Source organism: Anolis sagrei, chromosome 1 (assembly GCF_037176765.1).
Source record: "Anolis sagrei isolate rAnoSag1 chromosome 1, rAnoSag1.mat, whole genome shotgun sequence".
NCBI lineage: Eukaryota > Metazoa > Chordata > Lepidosauria > Squamata > Dactyloidae > Anolis > Anolis sagrei.
The window spans coordinates 211247404-211270097 of NC_090021.1; the positions used below are offsets into that span (position 1 = coordinate 211247404).

Below are 22694 nucleotides of genomic sequence, written 5' to 3' on the forward strand. Positions count from 1 at the left end.
TGCCAGCATAGCAGGCGTTATGTTGGCAATTTCTTCCTGGATGTTGGTCTTCAAATCTTGTAGGATCCTTGGACGGTTCACATAAACACAGGATTTAAAAAAAAAACCATAGAAAAAATCACAAGCAGCCAAATCTGGAGAGCTGGCCAGCCACTCCAAATCCACTCGAAAAGTAGGCCTCAGTGGCAAAAGCACGCTCCTCACTGTTCCAAAGCATGATGGCGACTGAACGTTATACTCCCGCCTTTCGAACGAGACCACTGGCTCTCCGATACGTCTTCAGCCAACTGAATAGCGCGCATTTTAAAAAAGGAAGTTATGCTGCCTCACCCTGTATAGAAGGGGAAGTGCTCACAATAGCACTGAGATTCTGACACAGTGTAACCTACACATCCAGCCATGTTCTCTTATTAAAAAATAGTGATAGTACTTCATATTTCCTACAGCATGCTGAACCTATACAATTTGTGTTTGTTGCATGAATGAAAGTGATTTATTTTTTATTAGGCATGGAAGAAGTTGAAACATAGGCATAGAACCAGTTGCTATTTCCAAGTAAAGTATTGCAAGTGAATCCATAGTATTAACATAAATACTCTACTTGGAAAAAGATAGGCGCCACCACTGTTGTATCATCCATGAATTTGGTATCGATAATTGATATGATGAAAATGTAGGCAAAGTGTTCAAATGCTACATGCAGTAGTTTGAATTCACTTGCACACACAATTGTATTACTCACACCAAAGTGCTTCCGCAGTTCTTTAAAATTGCATTATTATGTTATACTATTGCTTATTCTAGTACTTGTGTAGCTGCTAGCAGAGCTAAAGGAACTAGTGAATATTAGTGCCACTTCTAGTTTTTTCTTCTTCTAGTATCATGTTGGATATATGTTTTACCTTCTATGATAAATAATTTTATCTAAATATTGTTTTTCAAAGATTGAAACAGAAATAAAATATCATGTGTATTAAGATAAATAAATATATGGCATAAATATCAGTCATATATATAATGACTGACTGATATTTATGCTATATATATATATATATAGAGAGAGAGAGAGAGAGAGAGAGAGAGACCGAATTTAAAATTGTTTACTTAATTTCTCTCTCTCCCAGACACACATGTTTGCTTGTCAGGTCAATTCAAGTGCACCAAGAATCAGAAATGTATTCCAATAAATCTCAGGTGTAATGGGCAAGATGATTGTGGTGATGAAGAAGATGAAAGAGACTGTCGTAAGTAGTTCTGTTTTTGTCTTTTATTTTATTGAATAAAATCCACTTACCAAACTAAGAAATAAATATGTATAATACAAAAAACAGAGTTGATACAAACTAAAGAAAAAAACTCTTATAAAATAAGAAATATTATTATATAGTAAATTCTGTTGTTTCTGAAGATACTCAAAATTGTCTGCTCAGATGTATCCGTTATGAGATAAGTGGACCAGTTCACTATGAATAATTTACTGTTTCTAAAACAGAAAACAGAGTTCCTCACACACCCAGCAAATGAGGAAAACATATAGTAGAACATATATAAAGACTGTTCCTATTGAGATGATTACCAAAAATGGGAGAAGGGGAATAGCCATGAAATAGATTTTCCAAGCTATGTGTAAATGTCATACAAAGAGAGGAAGAGTTGGAATGGCAAAGTAATTAAGGTGTTGAAACTTATGGAGAAAAAAAAAGGGGGGGGGTCTTTTCAGCTGAGGAAAAACAAAGAGAGCATGTTGATTATTTAGAAATTACACATAAGCCACCTGAAGCCTCAAATGTTAAGCCAGAGGGGGGAGGGGGGTTGGGCCCCCTCATGAATAGAGACAGTTTAAGTCAAGAACGAGAGACTGCCTTGAAGCCTCTTTTTGCTGTTATGTGACAAGGAGCAGCAGAACTCTATGTAAGTCTATATAAGCATAGCTACTCTATACAGTCTCTGCTAGATTGCGGTAATTGGCATTTGATGGTCTCATTTAAATGGTTTGTCACTGGCATGTTAAAAATCTTAAAAGTAGATTTGGTAAGCACCATAGCACCCCTTTGTGGGTGAAGTATGGGCCGCTAGAACAGCTTATCTGTGTTCTAAGGTTTGGCTTGCTTGGAAGGGGATTCCCCTTGGACCTAGAAGGGGATTTCTCACTCTTGAAAAATTCTGTGGTTAGGATGACCTTCCATTAAATACCTGAGGCTAGCGACCATGATTATTTGGATTACCCTCAGTTCTGGCCCAAGGGTGGTCTGTGGTCTTAGGACTAACACCTGTGCATCCCATTAGGTGGATGTTTTGCAGGTTGCAGCAGTTAAAATACCTAAGTAAATAAATAGGTAAAACATTGGCACTTTATACCATACTTTGTTTGGTCTCTTTATTTGTGATGGCAAAATAAAGGATCTATAGATTGACAAAGTAATCCTTGTTACGTGACAAGGAGCAGCAGAACTCTATATAATTCTATATAAACATGGCTACCCTATACTGTCTCTGCTGGATTGCGGTAAATGGCATTTGGTGGTCTTATTTAAATGTTTTGTCACTGGCATGTTAAAATGTTTTTAAAATCTATAGATTGCACTCTTTCAAAACATAAGATTTACAAAATGGTAATTGGGTGTTTGGACTTTACCTAGACATTTGTAGTTAGATATCAAGTTATAGTATTTACCTACTACCCAAAAAACAACATTCTCTATAATTACACTCCAAAATAGAACTTCATTTTCTGAAATGAATAGTCTTATAGAATTGTATATTTTGTGTGCATATGTTGGTCAATTTGTTTTGAAATATGTTGTTTGTTTGTTTTGGCATTTTATCTGGATGATTTGTTTTGCAGTTGAATTGTGCAATTTTGTATTTTGTTTTCCTCATTGCATGCATGTACATGTATATATTTTAGATTGCATTCCTTTGACAGGATCCACTGTTTTTAGTTATTTCATTATAAAGTACTATCTACATTTGATGGTGCTACATAAATAAATTATGGTGGTGATGATGAGGATAGTGAAAATAAAAATAAATGGCAGTAAAACATATAGAGCACTATCATTTCGATAAATTAATTTAACTGAGAAAAAATTGGTTGAGTTCTTTTGATGGGGGAAAAACAAATAGAATTAACTAAATCATTCAATTAAAGGAGTACTGTAGATTACAAAAATCTAAATTAGCTCTGATTATCTTAATGAGGAGTTCTCTGTGTTAGAAAAGAATTTCAGTACTTAAAGTAACTTCTTTTCTTTAAAGCGGAAAACAGCTGTTCTCCCGACCATTTTCAGTGTAAAACCACAAAGCACTGCATTTCAAAACTGTGGGTATGTGATGAGGATCCTGATTGTGCAGATGGGTCTGATGAAGCAAACTGTGGTAAGTACTCTGTACACTAGTAATTTTCCAAATACCATACCTAATTAAGCCAAAACGGCACAATTCAAACACAGAGTGGTTTGTTTTATTATACTGGGAGGCCATTCCAATGAGGGAAGATAATGCTCAGAGGCTATAAATGCTATTTGACTTAGGGGAGAAGGTGAAATAGAATGGAGCTTCTTGAGAAAGGCAATGTTGTTCTTACAATTGTTTATTGATTATTTTCTGCCTGCATATGTACAGGGTATTTCAAACTTATGGACCCAATTTCGAAGTAGTATATTTAATAATGAAAACATATTATAATTAGACAAATGTTTCAAATGGTTTGGTGACCTATCAAGTTATCAAGTTTGAGTCAGAATCTCTCATAAGGCCTTATGTTTTGCAGTTAACAAATGACTGAAGCTAGGGGCTGTTTGCATTGGGAGAGAGATCTAGTGGTCATCATTTCAAACTCTATGCCCAGTCTTTTCAAATGATGAGAGTTTTATTCATAGGTGGCTTGTTTTTGCAAAACCTGGTCCATATTTTTGAGATACACACACACATATATATTTCTTACACATAGATTAAAAACATAACTGGCTATAACACTAAGCAAAATAACTGCCAACTCCAAAAAAGTTCAAATTTCTCATTTATAAAAATGAATATTAAATGTTTTATTCAGAACAATTTTGTTCTTTGCTATTGGTAGTAATGTCAGGGGATATTGGGATTATATTTTATGATCATTATTTCATTTTGGCCTTGTTCTTGCTTATTGGTGTTAACTACTGCCAAATCAGCTCTGACTTATGGCAACCCTATGAAGGAGATACATCAAAAACACCCAGACATCAACAGCTCTGCTAATGTCTTGCATACTCAGGTTCTGCCTTTCTTTTATTGTTAGTCCACATATATTGTGGTCTTCCTCCTTTCAGCTTTAGCTACCATTATTTTTTTATGTATTGTCGAAGGCTTTTATGACCAGAATCACTGGGTTGTCAGTTCTGCGGACTGTATGACCATGTTCCAGAAGCATTCTCTCCTGATGAGATTATTGTTTTGTTGTTTTATATTGTTTTATCTAGTGAATGATCTCATTTTGTAACTGTTCACTGTTTTATACTTTTTGGTGTTTTAAGTAAAGCTCAAAAATGTCCCTTCAATATGTTATAATGGACATAAAGCATTTTTATGCTTCACTTGCAAAATTTCTGAGAATGCCAAACTGTCAGGGAATACTAATTAATATATACTGCCACAGATGCATTTAAAAAAAAAAGATTGCAAAATATTGTAGATTTCAGATTCCAAGGGTTTATTCTGAGATTCATAAAGATTGTCTAGAAGATGTCCCACAGCAATTTATTCTGTTCATGACAATAATTTATTTTCCATTTGAACAATAAAAATTGTCATAGAAATAGTCTGGTGACAAGTATTTTGTTCTGACATGGGTGTCAGATATTTGATTCAGTACTTAGTGAAATATCATTAATATGCTATAGTTTGTAATCTAGTGTGCATTTTTCACAATGAGGAACTGCATTAAAGTATGATAATAAAAAAGAAAATCCATTCATCTTACAGATAAAAAGACTTGTGGGCCTCATGAATACCAATGTAAGAACAGCAACTGCATTCCAGATCATTGGCGGTGTGACAGTCAAAATGATTGTGGAGACAATTCTGATGAAGAAAACTGTAGTAAGTAATTTCTCTTATTAGAAACTGGGATTTATTTTATGCACTTTCTGGTCTTTCATCATGTTTTGCTACTTGATTAGTGTGGCTTTGGGCAAAGGGGTGGAGCAGTTTGCTGGATGGCATGCATAGCTGATCTTGTTTATGTGCCTGCTACTCTTTGCTGGAGTCTATGTTTTGTAACATTATACATCCTTTATTTTTTGTGAATATCACAATCCCTTCTCAGAGCAGGGGGAGGATCAGTTTACTCACAAGTAAACAAGTGAAGGATCGGTCCCATCTCCTCTTCACCTAGGCCTACTTCACCTGCTGCTGCTTCAGTTGCTGCCATTATTCCCTCCTTTGAATCTTTAAAATTATGTACACAGAAATAGAAGATCCTTCATAAAAGCTAGGAGCAAACTCATTAATTATAGTTCTTAATCCATCACAGGCAAGCTTTTAAGACAATTAGATTTTTGTGTAAAGATTCTGAAAGAGGGGGTCATTATGCATTGAAAGATCTGAGTCTCAAAGCTTTCTTTCTTCTTTCAGAACCACAGACTTGTGCTCAAAAAGACTTTCACTGCTCAAATGGAGATTGCATATCTGCAAAATTTTGGTGTGATGGTGATTATGATTGTGCTGATGGCTCAGATGAGGTAAGTGTTTCCCAATTTGTATTCACTCTAACTCCTATTTGGAGAGTAACATTTACCTCCATGTCAGTAGCATTGCTTTAGGCACCAAAAATATTTGACCACTTTCATGCCTTCTCAACCCATGCATTCAGAAGCATCTCCTCTATCTGTGATTTCTTAATGACAAATTTAATATATAGACAGGTGGCAAAGTTGCTTTTCACCAGGGTTTCAACAACTTCCATCCTACTGTCAACCCGGAACAATGCATAAAGCAAAGTCCTTGACAGCACTGTGTAACTGCATAATGGACTTCTAAGCATCACACTATTGAAAGCTGTTACGCTTACTTACATTCTTTCGTTTCCACCCAGAACACACTACCAAATTTATTGTTCACAACCAAGCCCTCTAAAACAACCACATAAGACAGAGTCTTGAAATTTTTGGATTTACAACAGGCATTTCTCAAACTACAATATCAATCTAAGCAGTGGTTCTTAACCTGTGGGTCCCCAGATGTTTTGGCCTTCAACTCTTAGAAATCCTAACAGCTGGTAAACTGGCTGGGATTCCTGGGAGTTGTAGGCCAAAACACCCAGGGACCCACAGATTGAGAACCACTGAGAAGGAGATGAAGAAACAATTCAGCAAGGCATAATTACTTCCCAGGAAAAATAGAACAGACCTGTGCAACAAAATGACAGATCATTCCTTGTTGTTGTTTGCATTCCTAGTTTAGATGGCTCAAATGCATAATCAATGAGCTACAACCAGTTCTGGAGAAGACATATCATATAATATCATGCATAGTGCATAATGTATGCATTATTGTGTTGATCCGCATGGAGAAAACATGAAACTTAACATAAACATTTTAAAACACTATTTGTAGATTGATATAATGCTACTATAATTGCTGTAAGGGCAATATTTTTTCCATTTTATAATTATACCTCATAACAATCAACATAAATAATTTGTGCTTAGGTAGCAGACTTCATATAACCAGCATATATTGTTTATTTTCAGATGTAGGTTTGCCCATTGACAGTTTATTTACAATTATCAGTATATGTATGTTAGCTAACTTACCAAAATATGTTTGTTTATGACAGAGCTACTGTGATTCTGGCTGCTTAAAAGACCAATTCCAGTGCTCCAATGGTCAGTGTATATCCACAAAGTGGAAATGTGATGGATATGATGACTGTATACTTGGAGAAGATGAGAAAAATTGTGAAGCAGGTAAATCTTTATGAACAAGGAGGAGAGGAAATATGAACAGAAAAAACCTTCCAGCAACTGAAAAGGAAATGTTTGGAACATTATTACAATTTATTATTCTGTTATGAAGCTCCATTTAAAATGCAGTTTGGAGTTCAAAGGTCTGGATTCAACCTTGTTGTGCTATGTGTAGTAGGTAACTGAGAGCTATCACTTCCTAGTTCTTAAAATGTGCACATTACTATGGTGCTGGGTAAAAATTCATTCTGGCAGACCTACACAGAGGTGGGAAGCAAGAAATTGCTGAATGTAAAAAAAAATCACTGTGTGAACCCTGAATCAGGGTGAAAGGTAACTTGTTGTCAAGTCAAAGCAATGAATCTATAGCGAAGCCAACAAATAATGAAATGATTTATTTCTCCTTATAATGTATTTTCATCATCAGAAAACACAATGATAAGTTCTTCTATATCAACTTCTTGGCTGATTTTCTTGATAGTTCTGTAGCAATTGAGGGACTGCAGAAGTAACTGAGAACAATTTAATAATTTTTCACAGGAAAAAAGTTGTTTTTACAAAAGAGGCTATTTGGTGGACTTAACTCTCTACTCGTGGCAGGATGAGCCTTCTCTAAACAGAAGAAAAGAGTAATTCAGTTCTCTACAGTTAAAAGAAAGCTGATATACCATTGATAGAAATATGTAACAAGAACAATGAATTCTGTATAGTGGTTTTTAAAAATCAAACATCCAACTCTGTGGAATGATCAGTGACTGACATTTGGGGAGAGAAGAAACACACACCTATCCCTTCTTATTTTTCCCCATCTCCTGACTCATTACCCCCTGTACACTGGAGGATTAGGGCCTGTATTGAGGGGGATGCAATTTAAGTTAGACTCCCCATGCCATTTAACATCCTGAGTTATGCCCATAAATGTAACAAATGAAATAAGGCTATTGTTTCAAGTTTGATTGAATGCTGACCTTAAACCTACATATCCTAAAAGCACCAGATCCTGTGTACTCACTAAGCAGAGTCAAGTCTGGTTACTGCTTTGATGGGAGAGCACCAATGAATACCAGGTCTTGTAGGCTCTATTTCAAAGGAAGGAAATGGTAAAACCACTTCTGAACATTCCTTGGCAAGGTAAATCCTATGAAATTCATGGGATCACCATGAATCGATAAACGACTTGAAAGCACATACACAAAAATGTTGAATCGTATATTATTTTCGCAACTCAATGTGTTTTCCTAATGCCAATGTATATCTGAAATAGTGTCTCCAACCTGCTCTTCAAGTGAGTACATATGTGCCAGCGGAGGATGTATCTCTGCATCTTTCAGATGCAATGGAGACTATGATTGTCCTGATGGCTCTGATGAGGTAAGCAGTTAAGTATCTTGAACTCTTTTAATGCTTTGGTTTCCTTTATTTTAAAATTATTGTTATTATTATTTAAAATTATCAAACAAGAAGTCCAAATACAAATATAAGCAATAAATAAAAAGATAGAATCACTATCACTATATGTAGACTATATCAAAATATTTATACCAATACTTCAGTTTCCAAAGTAAACATACGGAATTAAAATAATTTAAAAATATTATCCCTCAAACATTATACAAAGAAATTCCTAGTGAAGCATGAACAATCTGTTCATATCAGTTCAGTGTATATTTGAATCTTTCACTGATGTGGGCATCATAATTGCCCTATTGGTGGTTGGCCCACATCGACTATGTGCCAGATTTCTTTGCTAATCTCTCTTTATTTGCTCTTGAATTTTTTTTTTACCCAGAAAAAATTGCAATGGAGATGAAATGGACATGTAAGACACAAAAGCCCCAAAGAACAGGTAGATCTGGTTTAGGACATGCCCTCCTTCACTGTAATTACAGTTATTCCTCCTCATTCATTGGGGTTAGGCAACAGCGAACACCTCTCAATGAATTTTAAGTCTTCCAGCATGTCCAGCTTCTGCTGGAAACTGAACATAGAATTTCATTGGATGACCTAGAGATACCTAGAGAAGTGTTGCTTATAACAATCTCTGAATCCTCCAGCATGACTGGAAGAATGTCAACACAGTATGACAGTATGGCATTGGAAGACACAGATTCCTAGACAGAAAATTTCACATCAAATCCATGAATAATCTAAACTACAGAAGTCACAAGTGTGGGGGACAGCTGTAAAAATATTTATAGCTGTTGCAACTCTGGTAATTTTAGTAACATTAATCTTAAAATGAATTATTTTTACCATTATTTTCCAAATACTAGCTGTTCTGTCAATAGATATGTTACTTTTTGTTTACAAATACTGCAGCATATAAATGTATTTAAACAGATGGATTGTGTCACAGACTGTAAAGAAGATCAGTTTCGATGTAAAAATAAGGCACACTGCATCCCTGTTCGATGGCTTTGCGATGGAATCCAAGATTGTGTAGATAACAGCGATGAACAATATTGTGACAAAGGTAAGAGTTGGATTTTTCACTTGATTCAGCTTTTGTTTAGTAAGCAATTTTCCCATGGATGTATATTTTTTTGCTATGTTGAAGTCTTATGTGTATCATAACACTCATTGAATTCATTCAGAATTTGCTCCAATGTAAGTATGTTTAGAATCATTCCAAGTTTCCATTTATCTTTGTATGAAATAATCCTAATGAGATTCATGTTCATATTGTTTTCTACATGATCCGTTTAAACACCCCATTTTCTTTATATGTTTCTACATATCAAAGAATTGGGATCCAGCTTGTGCTGGATGAGGTTACACTCCCCCCTGTAAACACAGGTCTGCAGTTTGGGGGTCCTCCTGGACTCTGCACTGAACCTGGAGGCCCAGATTTTGGTGGTGGCCAGTAGGACCTTTGCACAATTAAAACTTGTGCGTCAACTGTGCCCATTCCTTGAGAAGCCAGATCTGGCAACAGTGACACATGCCTTAGTTACATCCTGTCTGGATTACTGGAACACGCACTATGTGGGGCTGCCTCTGAAGAGTGCTCAGACACTTCAGCTGGTCCAAAGAGCTGCAGCAAGGTTGCTAACTGAGACTGGCTACAGGGAGCAGACAATCTCCCTGTTGCAGCAGTTCCATTGGCAGCCAGTCTGTTTCCGGGCACAATTCAAAGTGCTGGCTATGCCCTTTAAAGGCCTAGATGGTTCAGGTCCAGGCTATTTGGCTTACTACATCCCCTTGTATGAACTTGCTCAGTTCCTAAGAGCTTCAGAAGAGACCTTTCTTTCAGTCCCACCTCCATCTCAAGCTCAGTTGGTGGGAATGAGAGAAAGCCTTCTTGATGACTGCCTGTGACTCTGAAACTCCCTGCCCAGTGAGGCCAGAATAGCTGCCTCCCTGCTGTACTTCCAGTGGTAGGGGAAAACCTTTTTATTCAGACAGGCTTTTAACAAAGAAGGTTTTTAAGATCAAGTCAGGGGGTGCTGTGTTTTTTAGCTTTGAATATGTTTTAATGGTTTTTAACTGATTTTTAATACTATTATGTTTAATACTATTAATGTTTGAATTCATTTGTATATTTTAAATTGTGTGGCAATACTTTTAATGTAAGCTGCTTTGAGTCTCCTTTGAGATAAAGCAGGATATAAATAAACATGATGATGATGATTTTTTTATACCAATCTGAGTGTTTTTCCTTGAATTGGATGCCCTAGCCAGAAAAAAAAAAGATTAGTGTACCCACCTCCACACCCTTTGTGAACCGGTTGCACTAGTTTTAACATTGGTGGAGGAATCCCCTGAACTGGTTGTACAGGGAACTTCAAAATGTGGGAACTGAAGGAAAATTCCTTTTGTTTGTGGACATTATTGTCCATGTTTACTTCATATCTGCTAATATGAAAACACAAGGATAACTCAAAATAGGGACAAAAACATCTGACCTGCTAAAATTCATTTATATATTTTAATCTAGTGGTTTCATAGCTAGAGGGGTCCCCGTGCGAGACAAAGTATAACTATTTTCATCTGACTTCAGGCATGATTATGGGATGGGGCAGCTTTGATGACCTTGTTGGATGCCCTGGGCTTGGATATTCCTGTTATTGCTTCTGGATGCTTCAAATACTTTCAACATCGAAAATGACTCTATCTTTCTGTTCTGCCTCCCTGAGATAAGATTTGAAGACATTAATTGAAAGTGATTCTCATTAATGAAGGGGCAATACATTCTGTGTTGGATTGAGTTACCCTTTCTCTGAAACTGCCCATGCACTCTTGGACAGTGTTCTGAGTCTGGATGAATAGGCTTCTGTGATGGTTGTGGGTATATTTGCATAGGAAAAATTGGTGTACACCTGTGACCCTATCTGTGAACACATCATATGCCTTGGTAGCACCCTCAATGTGATTTGTCATTAAAAATAGTTTGGAAACTATGACCTTGCAGTTGATCTGACCAGTGAACTATATATTCTTGGCCCTGACCTCCTGAAAATCACATCTTGCCATGTGACCTTGCCTAAGTTTTAAGACCTGCTGGTGAAAACTTTTATTCTGTGATCTCCCCTACATACACATTTGGTGAGAATAAAAGCGTTTTCTGAAGCTGATCCTAGGCTGCTACTCAAACCCTAACACTTGACTGCCTCCCTTTCTGTTCTACTTGTTTTGATACAGGAAGGACTTCCCATTGAGATAGACCTTTGGCCACTATATGGCTGTACAGTAGGCTGTTCTTCCTCTCTAAGAAAAGAAGTGGCTAATAATCCTTTCTAGTTTCTTGCAATATTTTTAAAATATTTTATTGCTGTTATTAATTCAGTGCTTAGTTTAAATATGATTATTTATTTAATGCTTTTCAGTTCTTCTCTAAATTTGTAAGTGGTGAGTTTTAGCTAAATTGTGTTTTAGAATGTTCTATAAGCCATTTTGGGCTAAAGGGAAAGAGAGAATACAAATAAATACAAACAAATATTTTCTGTTATGTAATTGTCAGCAAATTTCTATTCATGTGAGTCTCACTGAACTCAGTGGGGTTTCTTTCAAACTTCATTTATATGGCATTTCACTGCATGCAACTGGAAAACATGCAGAGATGCATAGTTAATATTTCTGCTTCCCTCTAGCATTTCCCTTTTATCTTGTTGCAGAAGGGGAAGAGGGGAAAGTTTATTCTACAACAAGGTTGGGCAAAAGAAGTCCAGTACTACTTTTGTTTATTTACATAACTTCTGATGAACTCACATTACCTTTCAGATTTAGCAGATTTGATAAAAATAAAAATTATTCAGTTATTTATGTTATTTAAAGAAAAGGTAAATGAAGTACTATGAACACAACAAAATCTGATATCAATAGAAGAGGATAAGCCGCTCTGAGTCCCATCAGGGAGATGGGATGGGATACAGATAAAGATGATGATGATGATGATGATTATATTTGCCAGCTGCCACTAATAGTGACACCTGGAGGGGGTCCAACCTTGTTATTAGCACAACGTGTTGTTCCTGTCACTATTTTGTACAGAAAATCAATACAGTCTGGAAAATAAAAGTATGAGTTCTTTCATCAATCCCTTAAAACAGAGACCAATGTTCTCTTGCTGGTATTGCCGTTCCATAAATCCAGCTTCCTATAGATATAAAGTTTTAAAACTCATAGGAATAATCAATATTTCAGTACCTGAGGTATGTGCTTCATAAGTTATAAAAATATAATTTAGTGTAACTACAGTTTTAGTCTCTCTTTCATTTTTTTTTAATTTTCACCAGTCCTTTTCCAGCAGGATTTCTTACTTTAACTTCTGAAATGTTTGAGCTCTTCTGTATTTTAGATAAAGGTAAAGGTTTTCCCTTGACATTAAGTCCAGTCGTGTCCGACTCTGGGGATTGGTGCTCATCTCCATTTCTAAGCCAAAGAGCCAGCATTGTCTGTAGACACCTCTAAGGTCATGTGGCCAGCATGACTGCATGGAGCGCCACCAGGGGTTCCCCATCTGTATTTTTGGCCAATGTAAACAGTTGAGCTGCTATCAATTCAAGAAGTGATTGCAACTATTTTAACTGCTATCCCTCTTTCCCTTGATTTGGTCAGCCTGAGAGATGGCATCTACCTTGCCCCTCATTCTGTGTTTTGTGGTGCCCACTGGGCATGAAACTGGTGGAGTGTATTGCTCAGTGCCTGAAGGAAAGCTAACTAGAATGCCAAGGTGATCTGAGAATGCTTTGTTGCTCTAGCTATCATCATTCCAGTCACTGAATGGTGACCAGCAGCACTGCAAATCCCAGAACAATGGGGGAATGGTAAGAGTTATGGACCAGCGAAACTGAATGAGTTCTGATGCTACTGAGCTGTGTGGATGCTATCCAGCCACCAGGCCAGCTCAGGGGTATACAATGCAAATGTCTGTCAGCCCCCAAACCAGCTTCTGTAGGAAGACCACACTAGATAGATCTGTTCAATGGATAAAGCAAGAGCCACAATTTTAGAAGACTCATGCAGGTCTCTGTTCATGATTAGGGCTCACCGTTTCTCATTTAAATGGTCATAACAAGATTCTGAGGAACACTTAAAACCACAATATCCTTGGTAAATTTAGCATGACTAGCAATAAAGTTAAGCTAGATTTCTATCATAAATTCTCATTTAAAAAAGGAACACTTTTTAATTCTGTTATTAGATCAACTCTACTAAATATGGCTAGCTATTACTTTTTCATATGAAAATAACCAAACTCCTAAATTAATTTTATATTTTATATAATGTCTTGAATATAAATAAGATCTGCATTTAAATCAATAGTGCCTAGTGCCTACATATTCTACTATGAATACAAAAACCAAGTATAGTAATAACCTTCATTACTTGGTCGTAGTTTTCAGTACAAATCAGTGTTTCAGTCAAAAGTCGGACAATCACTTCATGGTATGTTTTGAAAAAAGAACAAGTTGTAACACTATTTACATTCATACATTTTTGAAAATGTATGAAAAACACAAATTGGCTAGCAAGGCTAATTTGTGGCAGTCAGAACAGGACCAGATGCTCTGGGCACAAGATTAAGCTTACTGTTGCACACTGGAGTGTAGGATTAGATAGACCTTTGGTTTTGTGCAATATGGATCCATGCCATGTTTCCCTGATGGGCAAATAGCAGCAGGAGAGTGATTTTAATTTAAAAATAACATGAGGGGTAAAGGTCAATCTTCATCCATCATTAATTACCATGCCCATAAATCATCATGCTGGTCCTGTTCACTCATTGTCTTGACTGTTGAGTAAGAATGTTTGGTTACACTCTATTTTTTATTTTGTTCTTTTTTCAGGAGGCAATATATGCAGAGCAGATGAATTTCTTTGCAACAATTCACTTTGTAAACTCAATTTTTGGGTTTGTGATGGAGAAGATGACTGTGGTGATAATTCAGACGAACTTCCAGAAATATGTGGTGAATGTCTCTTTAATTTAATGTTGTTTTTTGTCAACGGCTTTAAATTGCTTATATTTGTACCCTGCTTTGCTGACTACAAATGTATACAAATGCCATGTTAATGACTTTATAGAATGGTGGCAGAAGTTAAGCCTACTTCTTCCTTCATTATTTGCCTTGCATGCTGGAAAAAAATCCAATTTTCTTTCCCAAGAATGTCCCAGTAGACTTGGGAGGAAGTAATTCCAACATATTTTGGGGCCCCTGAGCTGATTTATGGCTAGAAGAGACTTTTTAAATATTGTGTTTGTTAGTTGTTTTTCTTTGTTTGTTTGGGTGTTTGTTTTTTAATGTGTGATGTAAGGTCTCTACTGGGTCTTAAATTGCTCGGTGTACAAAATGTGGTAAAGTGTCCTCTTCTTCAAGGCTTTATGTGTGGATTTTAAAAAGCTTTTCTGTGTTTGCCCCCCTCCCCACCGAAAGGGCTGCTAGAGTACAATAAAACACACTTTCCACATCCTTGCTTTATAGCAAAGATGGTATATACTTCAGATGCATGGTGAACATCACACAGCAAGGTTTTATTTCATCCTCTGCTATATTTCAAAAATGTTTGCATTTATATCTGAATCAGCTCTTAACCAAGAACATTTTAAAGCAGTGGTTCCCAACATTTAGTCCTCCAGATGTTTTGGATTTTAGCTCCCACAATTCCTAACAGCTGGTAAGTTACCTGGGATTTCTGGGAGTTGAAGTTCAAAACAATTGGAGGACCAAAGGTTCTGAACCATTGTTTTAAAGCAATGTTGATCTTTCTCAAATCTGAAGAAGAATAAGCAGCTGATCAGCCATGTATTTACAGTAACTATTAGAGTTGGTTAGGTTCACTTCTTTAAAACCTTAAATTCATTAAAACCTATTGAATCTGGGTTTTTAAAATCAATTTTGAACCATGCAGGAAAAGTTAGAAGTGTTGTTAAACTACATTTCCCACCCTGCCTTGCTGTGCATTAGCCAAAATGGATGAGCAGCAGGCTCCTCCTTCTCCTTTTCTGCATTACCAGCTGGAGCTCCAGAGTTTGCATTCAAACCAAGTTTTCCTCACTCCCCGCCCCACCTCACCTCAATCTCAAGGTTTGGCAACTGGGAGTTTACCCAGGAAGGAAGCAGCCTCCGCTCAACAGGATCAAGCCAATGCTGGGTTTAAAAAAAAAGGAAAGGAGGAAGATGAGAGAAAATTGAGAAGGGAGAAAGGAGAGGGTCTTTGTGTTATAGATCAGTGGCACTAAAGTTTGATTGGGATATTGGTTAAAGCAACCAATTTTGGAAAGGAAGGAGAACCTGTCAGAAGCACCTTCCTTCCCTTAGTTCCCTTCCTCTCTTCCTTCCCTCCTTCCTTCCTTCTTTCCTTCCTTCCTTCATTCCCTCCCCTGCCTCCCTCCCTCCAGGTGGATCAGGCAGATCTTACCGAGGAACCACTTCCAACTGCTTTGCCTCAATGCTACACAATCCTGGGAGCTGTAGATTTGCATGGTTTTTTAGCCTCCTTTGCCAAAGAGTGCCATACTACAAACCCCAGGATCCCATAACATTGACTGTGGCATAGCTGCATCTAATCCAGGCCTGGACAAACTTTGCCCCCCCCCCCCAGGTGTTTTGGATTTTCACTCCCATTATTCCTAACTGCCTGAAGCCCGCTGTCAGGCTGAAGCCTGGCAGTGGAAGCCAAGTGGCACCTGAGGGGGCGTCACCTCCTCCTCCTCCTCCTCCTCCTCCTCCTCCTCCTCCTCCTCCTCCTCCTCCTCCTAGGCATTGACAGCCGAGGCAGGCCTGGAGTGGAAGAGCCCCTCGGTCAGGAGTGGCCTGAGTGGAAGAGCCTGAAGTTTCCCCAGTGCCAGTGCTGTTTTTTCCTACTGTACATGTATATCTGCCATTAAGTAAGCTGTTTCAGAAGTTTCGGAGTTTTGAAAAAAAATTTTTTAAAAGGAAGTGACTTTAGAATTGAACCACCAGTGCTCCCTACAGCCGAAATGAGTTTTGAACCATTTTTTTTTATCAAACAAGCCTAGTGACTACCTATTTAAATATATGGATATGCAGTCATATAATAACTTTTGACTCTTTCATGTAAGCAGATAAGTTAAAAAATATGTGTTTAACATTATTAGCATTATGATATTACCTTTGTTTTCTTTTTCACAGTAAAATTTCCATGTCCCCCAACAAGGCCATATCGATGCCGAAATAGCAGAGTCTGTCTGCGGCATGAACAGATTTGTAATGGGATTGATGATTGTGGTGATGACTCAGATGAAGACAACTGTGGTACATAATTTTAGCTTGGATTACAATGAAAGAAAAGGAAAGATGTCACACTATGAATGGTTGGCATCTCTAAGCAGCCAGACTTTGCAGTCTCCTCCTTGATATGCAGAAACCTATGACAAAAAGACATTTCTATTGCTGCTTCTGTTCATTCTGCTTCCAGAACGGCTGTTGCCTGTGGCTCCATGTCAATCTGCTGTTGTAAACAAAGCTCATCTGATAAAAGCTAATCAGAGAAATAATGTGTCATGATAAATAATGTCATGATGCACAAAGCTAAATCTCTCCCCCCCTCCCCCTGAGACACATTAAGCATCCAATGTATCTAAGATTCATTTTGATAGTAAATATGCTGCAATTGGGGGGGGGGGGTGTATGTCAGATATGCTTTGGAATCAATCAATAACAGAGATCTTTGGTTCAGGTTTTTAAAAATGGATTCATAACTTGGAAAGCACATTACACATTATGTTAGGGCCAGACCACATCCAGTCAAAGCCATTAGACTGGTTTGACTGCATGTATTGTATCAGCTTACAGGTGGGACAAAGTCATTAAATAATAAAACCAACTTTATGGGACCAGGAGAATCACAGCAAAAAATCCAGATGCTGACTGTGGGTCATTCCTCAAAGCAAGCAAACTGTTTCTAATAAACTCTGTTCCATAACCAGGCCTGAAGCCAGACTGAAATGGATCTAGAAATCCAGGAATTGAGAGCCCACAGTTTGTTCCAATACCTTTCCAAAAAATGGGATGTTGAACACTGGCTGGTAATTAACCATTATAGAGAATTCAGGGATGACATGTTTCAACACATGCTTCACAACTCAACAACAGCATCCATGTTAAGCAGACCTGAGCAACTTTATCTGCAAAGTGCCAGTGGGCTGTTGAGTGGCAAGCATTTTCTACTTGAACACCAGTGTGTAATAGGCCTCTTTCACAGCAATTTAGTGCATAGAGATTTCTACGCAGTGTGTAATATCTTCAACTTGACCCAACTCATAGGGACAAAATTGCTGTTCCATAGAGACCTTATAAAAATCTGTCCTAAAATACCCAGAGGCATACTTTGGAAATGAAAATGTGTTTAATGTCTTCCATAAGGAGAAAGTAATAAGGTTAATACGTTAGTGAGGTATTTGTGTCAATAAATTAATGAGCATTTATTCTTCTTAAAATGGGGGTACCACCTGGAAAATGTTGAGTACTGGACCAAGCTGACATCTTTTTTTAGAATTCTGGGCAAATAGCCAGTCACCAACTTTTTAATATACCCCAGAGCTTAATGACTTCTTGTGAGGGCATGGAGCAAATTTGTAAAACTGGTAACAGCATGCCAGTCTTTTTATATCTATCCCTGGGGTTCCAAAAGCAAAGTTGAACTAAATGATTACCCATGAGGCTATTCAGTTTTTAATATTTTTTTTTTTAAAAAAACAGTTTCAGGTGAACATTTTAATGGATTGAAGCCAGCCCAACAGATGTGCAGCAGGAGTAACCAAAATTATCCTTAAAGATTATTTCAGATTGTCTCTGGCTTATCAAACTGTTCCTTGTCCCTGGGATATTTCAACTCTGTATAAAGTTTGTGAAACAGCTTTTCCCTGGGATATTTCAAAGGCAGTGACTATTAGTTGAAAAAGAGAGAAAACATTGCCCCCACTAAGAGCCAGGAACTTGTTCTTACATAAAGATAGAAAAATGCCATTTGAAGGATCGGCAAAATGCTATGCATCCGTAGAGGGGGACCCTCCACATTCAGCAGCATATGATTAATATATACTTTTTTGCACTAAGATAATCTAAATCTTTGTAACTTTTTGCAGACAAAACTACATATAAAGTAAGGCCTTGTAAAAAAGATGAATTTGCATGCAACAATAAGAAGTGCATTCCAGTGGAATTAGAGTGTGATCAGTTTGATGACTGTGGAGATGGTTCAGATGAGCAAGGCTGTAAAACAAGTAAGTTTGACTAAGAAATGTCCAATTCATCATTCCTAAGGAATGAAATCAGAACACATCTGCCACTTATTTATATCCAATAAAAGCTGCCTGGACATAGAAACATTATTTTTGTTTGCATATGTGTGCAGTGTATTCTAGATCACAGTTAATGTGTATATCCAATGAAGAAATGTGTGTTGATGCTACAGAATAACATGTGTAGCCAATAGAGAAAAGACATTACCATATTTCATCAATTCTAAGATTCACTTTTTTCTCCCAAAATCAAGGTTCAAAAAGGGCATTTGTCTTACAATCAGTAGTTTCCTAGATTCAGGGTTTTTTTGTTTTTGTTTTTTAAAAGATCAGGATCAGCAGTGGCTGAGAGAGCAGGAGGGAAATCATCTGTCCTGGGCAGCCCCTGAAAAGCTCCCCAGCCTTGTCCTGCCACTGCCACCTCCCACTGCTTAGGCCACTGCCACTTGTTGCTGCCATCACCTCAGTATCTCAGGGTTGTTGAGGTTTCCTTCCAAAAAAAAAAAAAAAAAAGGATGAGGAGCAGCAGTGGAAGCTAAAAGTAGAAAGAAAATACAAGGGTAATCCAGTCCAACTCTCTATCGTGCAGGAACACACAATCAAAGCACTCCTAACAGATGGCCCCAGAGCTTCTGCTTAAACACCTCCAAAGGAGGAGACTCCCATGTGTTTCATTTCTGTTTCTTCATACTAGAAAACATGATGTGTGAATGCAGCCATACTGCATACATTTGCATTATTCCGTTCGCAAAAAAAGAAAAAAAGGAAACAGAAATAACTTTAAAATAATAATAATCCAAAAGTGGGCTACTGTAAATTTTTCAGGCTGTGTGGCCATGTTCCAGAAGCATTCTCTCTGACATCTATGGCAGGTATCCTCAGAGGTTGTGAGGTCTGTTGGAAACTAGTAAAATGAGTGGAATGTCTGTGAAATATCTGTGGAATGTCCAGGGTTGGAGAAAGAACTCTTGTCTGTTGTAGGTAGGTGTGAATGTTTCAATTGACCATCTTGATTAGCATTTGATGGCCTAGTAGTTCTCAAGGTGTGGCTTCTTACTGCCTGAGGGAATCCTTTGCTGAGAGGTGATTAGCTGTCCCTGATTGTTTCTTGTCTGGAGCTCCCCTGTCTTTATTTACTGTTATGATTTTAGATTTTTTAAAATCCTGGTAACCAGATTTTGTTCATTTACATGGTTTCTTCTTCTCTGTTGAAATTGTCCACATGCTTGTGGATTTCAATGCCTTCTCTGTGTGGTCTGCCATGGTGGTTGTGAGACTGGTCCAGCATTTTTGTGTTCTCAAATAAGATGCTGTGTCCAGGTTGGTTAATCAGGTGCTCTGCTATGGCTGACTTCTCTGGTTGAAATAATCTGCAGTGCCTTTCATGTTCCTTGATTTGTGTTTAGGTGCTCCATTTGGTGGTCCCTAAGTAGACTTGTCCACAGCTGCATGGTATAAGGTAGACTCCTGCAGAGGTGAGAGGATCCCTCTTGTCCTTTGCTGGATGTAGCATTTGTTGGATTTTCTTAGTGGGGCTATAAATTGTTTGTATGTTGTGTCTCCTCATCAGCTTCCCTATACTGTTTCTTTGTTGTATGGCAAGAACACATTTCCTCTGATCTTTGTCTTTACTCTCGGTCTTGCAGCTCTTCTGATGTCTGTGGTGGAGTATCTATTGGCCTGTAAAGCCCAGTTTAGGTGGTTAATCCAAAAGCTGAATTTGTTTGGACACAAAATTCTACATTAGCTATTTTAAGAGTGATTGATCCTTACCACTGTAACATTTCTATTGAAATTACTTTTTCTTATTGTTCTCTTTGGGAAAAAAAGAAACAACATCACTTTGATTTGACAAGTACCTCTTTTTTCTTTTTTAGGTTTAACAGAATACAGCTGTGAAAATAATGTGAACCCCTGTGGTGATGATGCATATTGTAATAAAACAAAAACATCTCTTTTTTGTCAGTGCAAACCTGGATTTCAAAGGAACAAGAGAAACTGGCAATGTGAAGGTATTTTTTTTAAAAGAAAATGCATTGAAATCTCTATATCCCAAAATATTTCATAAAAATTACATACATTTAAAAGATTGTATTCAATAGCAATCATGCTTTATTTTTGGATGACACTGGTTTGGAAGTATGCCAGTCCTAATGTAATTGATACATAAGGAAGCAGTTACAAACGTTTAGAAATTTGGTTGGCTTGTTATGACTTGTCTTCATGTTTGTAATTTTAAAGAAGTCCCACACACCATGATTTGAATTTTCTGTGTAATTTTAGCCTTACTTGTCATAATCTTTTTTGAAACAGACTGCCTATAAATTCAATAAGTTATAAAAGGTTTTCTTTCCTAGATATCAATGAATGTCTAATATTTGGCATCTGCTCCCAGCTCTGTATTAATGTAAAAGGATCATACAGGTGTACTTGTGAGAGGAATTATAAAGAAAGAAATAGTAGCTGCGTTGCAAAAGGTAAGCTGTCAGAAATAATTTATGCTCCTAGTGTACATTTTAGCCATTAGCTGCCAGCCTCTTGATACTTGTGCACATAGAAACAGTGCATTAGAGCATAATGCAGATTATTCAAGACTTACACTTGAACAACTTGTGTAGTGCTGAAGGAAAATATGGTGGAAATGAAAATATATTTTTTCATGCATATCTGGGGTAGGGAGATAAAACAGGATACAACTGAGTCCTAAAGAGATCATTTGTGGGAAAGATAATTATAACTTTGTGCAGGTATAACCTGTGCTTGTCAAAAGAAGAATATAGAAAGAAGGCTTTTCCTTGGGATTATACTTGAAATTGAAACCCTTGAATTCCACAGTCATGCCACATTTAATTTAAAGATTTTTTTTCTCCAGAGTAGGTTTATGCATGCATGTATGTATAGCATTTTAATCAGTCAGTATTAGGAACAATTGTAATTATTTTCCAGAATGTGATCTCAAATGCTAATGTAAATAATGTAAATATAATTAATATAAATAATGACAGAATGACACATTAAGGGATATAAAAATACAGTTGGTTTATGTTACTTAGCTTAGTTGCTAATATAAAAGCAGATAGGAGGGATTGTGGAGAGAAGAAGAGAGAAGAATTTTCCACTTTATATGGCTGGTATAGGTAGGGTGGTATGAAATAAGGTGCTGGTTCAAATGTCTGGGTGCTTAAACCATTTTCTGACAAACCATGAGGAAATAAAATCCTGTCTGATGACAGTTCATAGCACATATCTCAAAAGATAGAAAGGAGTTCCTCAAAGAGAACACTTTGGAACAATGGTTCTCAACCTGTGAGTCCCCAGGTGTTTTGACCTACAACTCTCAGAAATCCCAGCCAGTTTACCAGCTGTTATGATTTCTAAGAGTTGAAGGCCAAAACATCTGAGGACCCACAGGTTGAGAACCACTGCTCTGGAACCAATCCTTCACAGAGGAGCAGAATCTCCTTCTCACCACACCTCTAGTTGAAATCAAATTGTATCAAAAGGCAAAGATTTAAAACAACATGTTTGTGCTTCATCTTCAGTTCTCCAAAATGTGGTAATCAGCCAAATAACCAAAGATGTTTGTGGCACTTAACTGAAATGGCTACATACAGTCAGCACCATCCAAAAGAACCTGGAAACAAATCACAGCCACCTATTAAAATGCCTTTCTCAAATGCAGGATATTAGCATCTAATCCCAGAGCTTTCCAGACATTTCATATTGGTGACACACTTTTTTGACATGCATTATTTTGCAACACAGAAATTCAGTTTTACTAGCAAACCAGATGTTTAAATCAACCACTTATAAGAGATATGGACACATACATGAATTGCAATAATGAAATATGTCATACAACATATCATGAAAACCCTTTGTGTGTGTGTGTGTATATATATATATGATTTATTGCTTATTTCACATAGACATCTCTTGTTATGTTTTGTGCACCACACCAACACACTGCAGCTGACACACACAGTTTGGAATGCTCTAATCTAGGCAATATGTACAACAATCTTCTGAGACCAAATAAACTT

At 37.2% G+C, this 22694-nt stretch overlaps 1 protein-coding gene across 6 annotated transcripts in view; it reads left to right on the forward strand.

Moving 5' to 3' along the window:
• Positions 1-22694, forward strand: part of LRP1B (LDL receptor related protein 1B) — a 1041366-nt gene that overhangs the window by 945373 nt on the left and 73299 nt on the right. For 4 of the 6 annotated variants that reach the window (XM_067472799.1, XM_067472815.1, XM_067472824.1 and 1 more), the window contains exons 65-76: positions 1125-1244; positions 3259-3378; positions 4963-5079; positions 5614-5720; positions 6818-6947; positions 8209-8315; positions 9264-9417; positions 14234-14356; positions 16541-16663; positions 18496-18633; positions 20529-20663; positions 21009-21128. In XM_067472799.1, the coding sequence (XP_067328900.1) occupies positions 1125-1244; positions 3259-3378; positions 4963-5079; positions 5614-5720; positions 6818-6947; positions 8209-8315; positions 9264-9417; positions 14234-14356; positions 16541-16663; positions 18496-18633; positions 20529-20663; positions 21009-21128 (1494 nt within the window). The remainder of the gene's footprint in view (positions 1-1124; positions 1245-3258; positions 3379-4962; positions 5080-5613; positions 5721-6817; positions 6948-8208; positions 8316-9263; positions 9418-14233; positions 14357-16540; positions 16664-18495; positions 18634-20528; positions 20664-21008; positions 21129-22694) is intronic. The other 2 variants (XM_060776192.2, XM_067472832.1) reach the window with 1 other exon arrangement.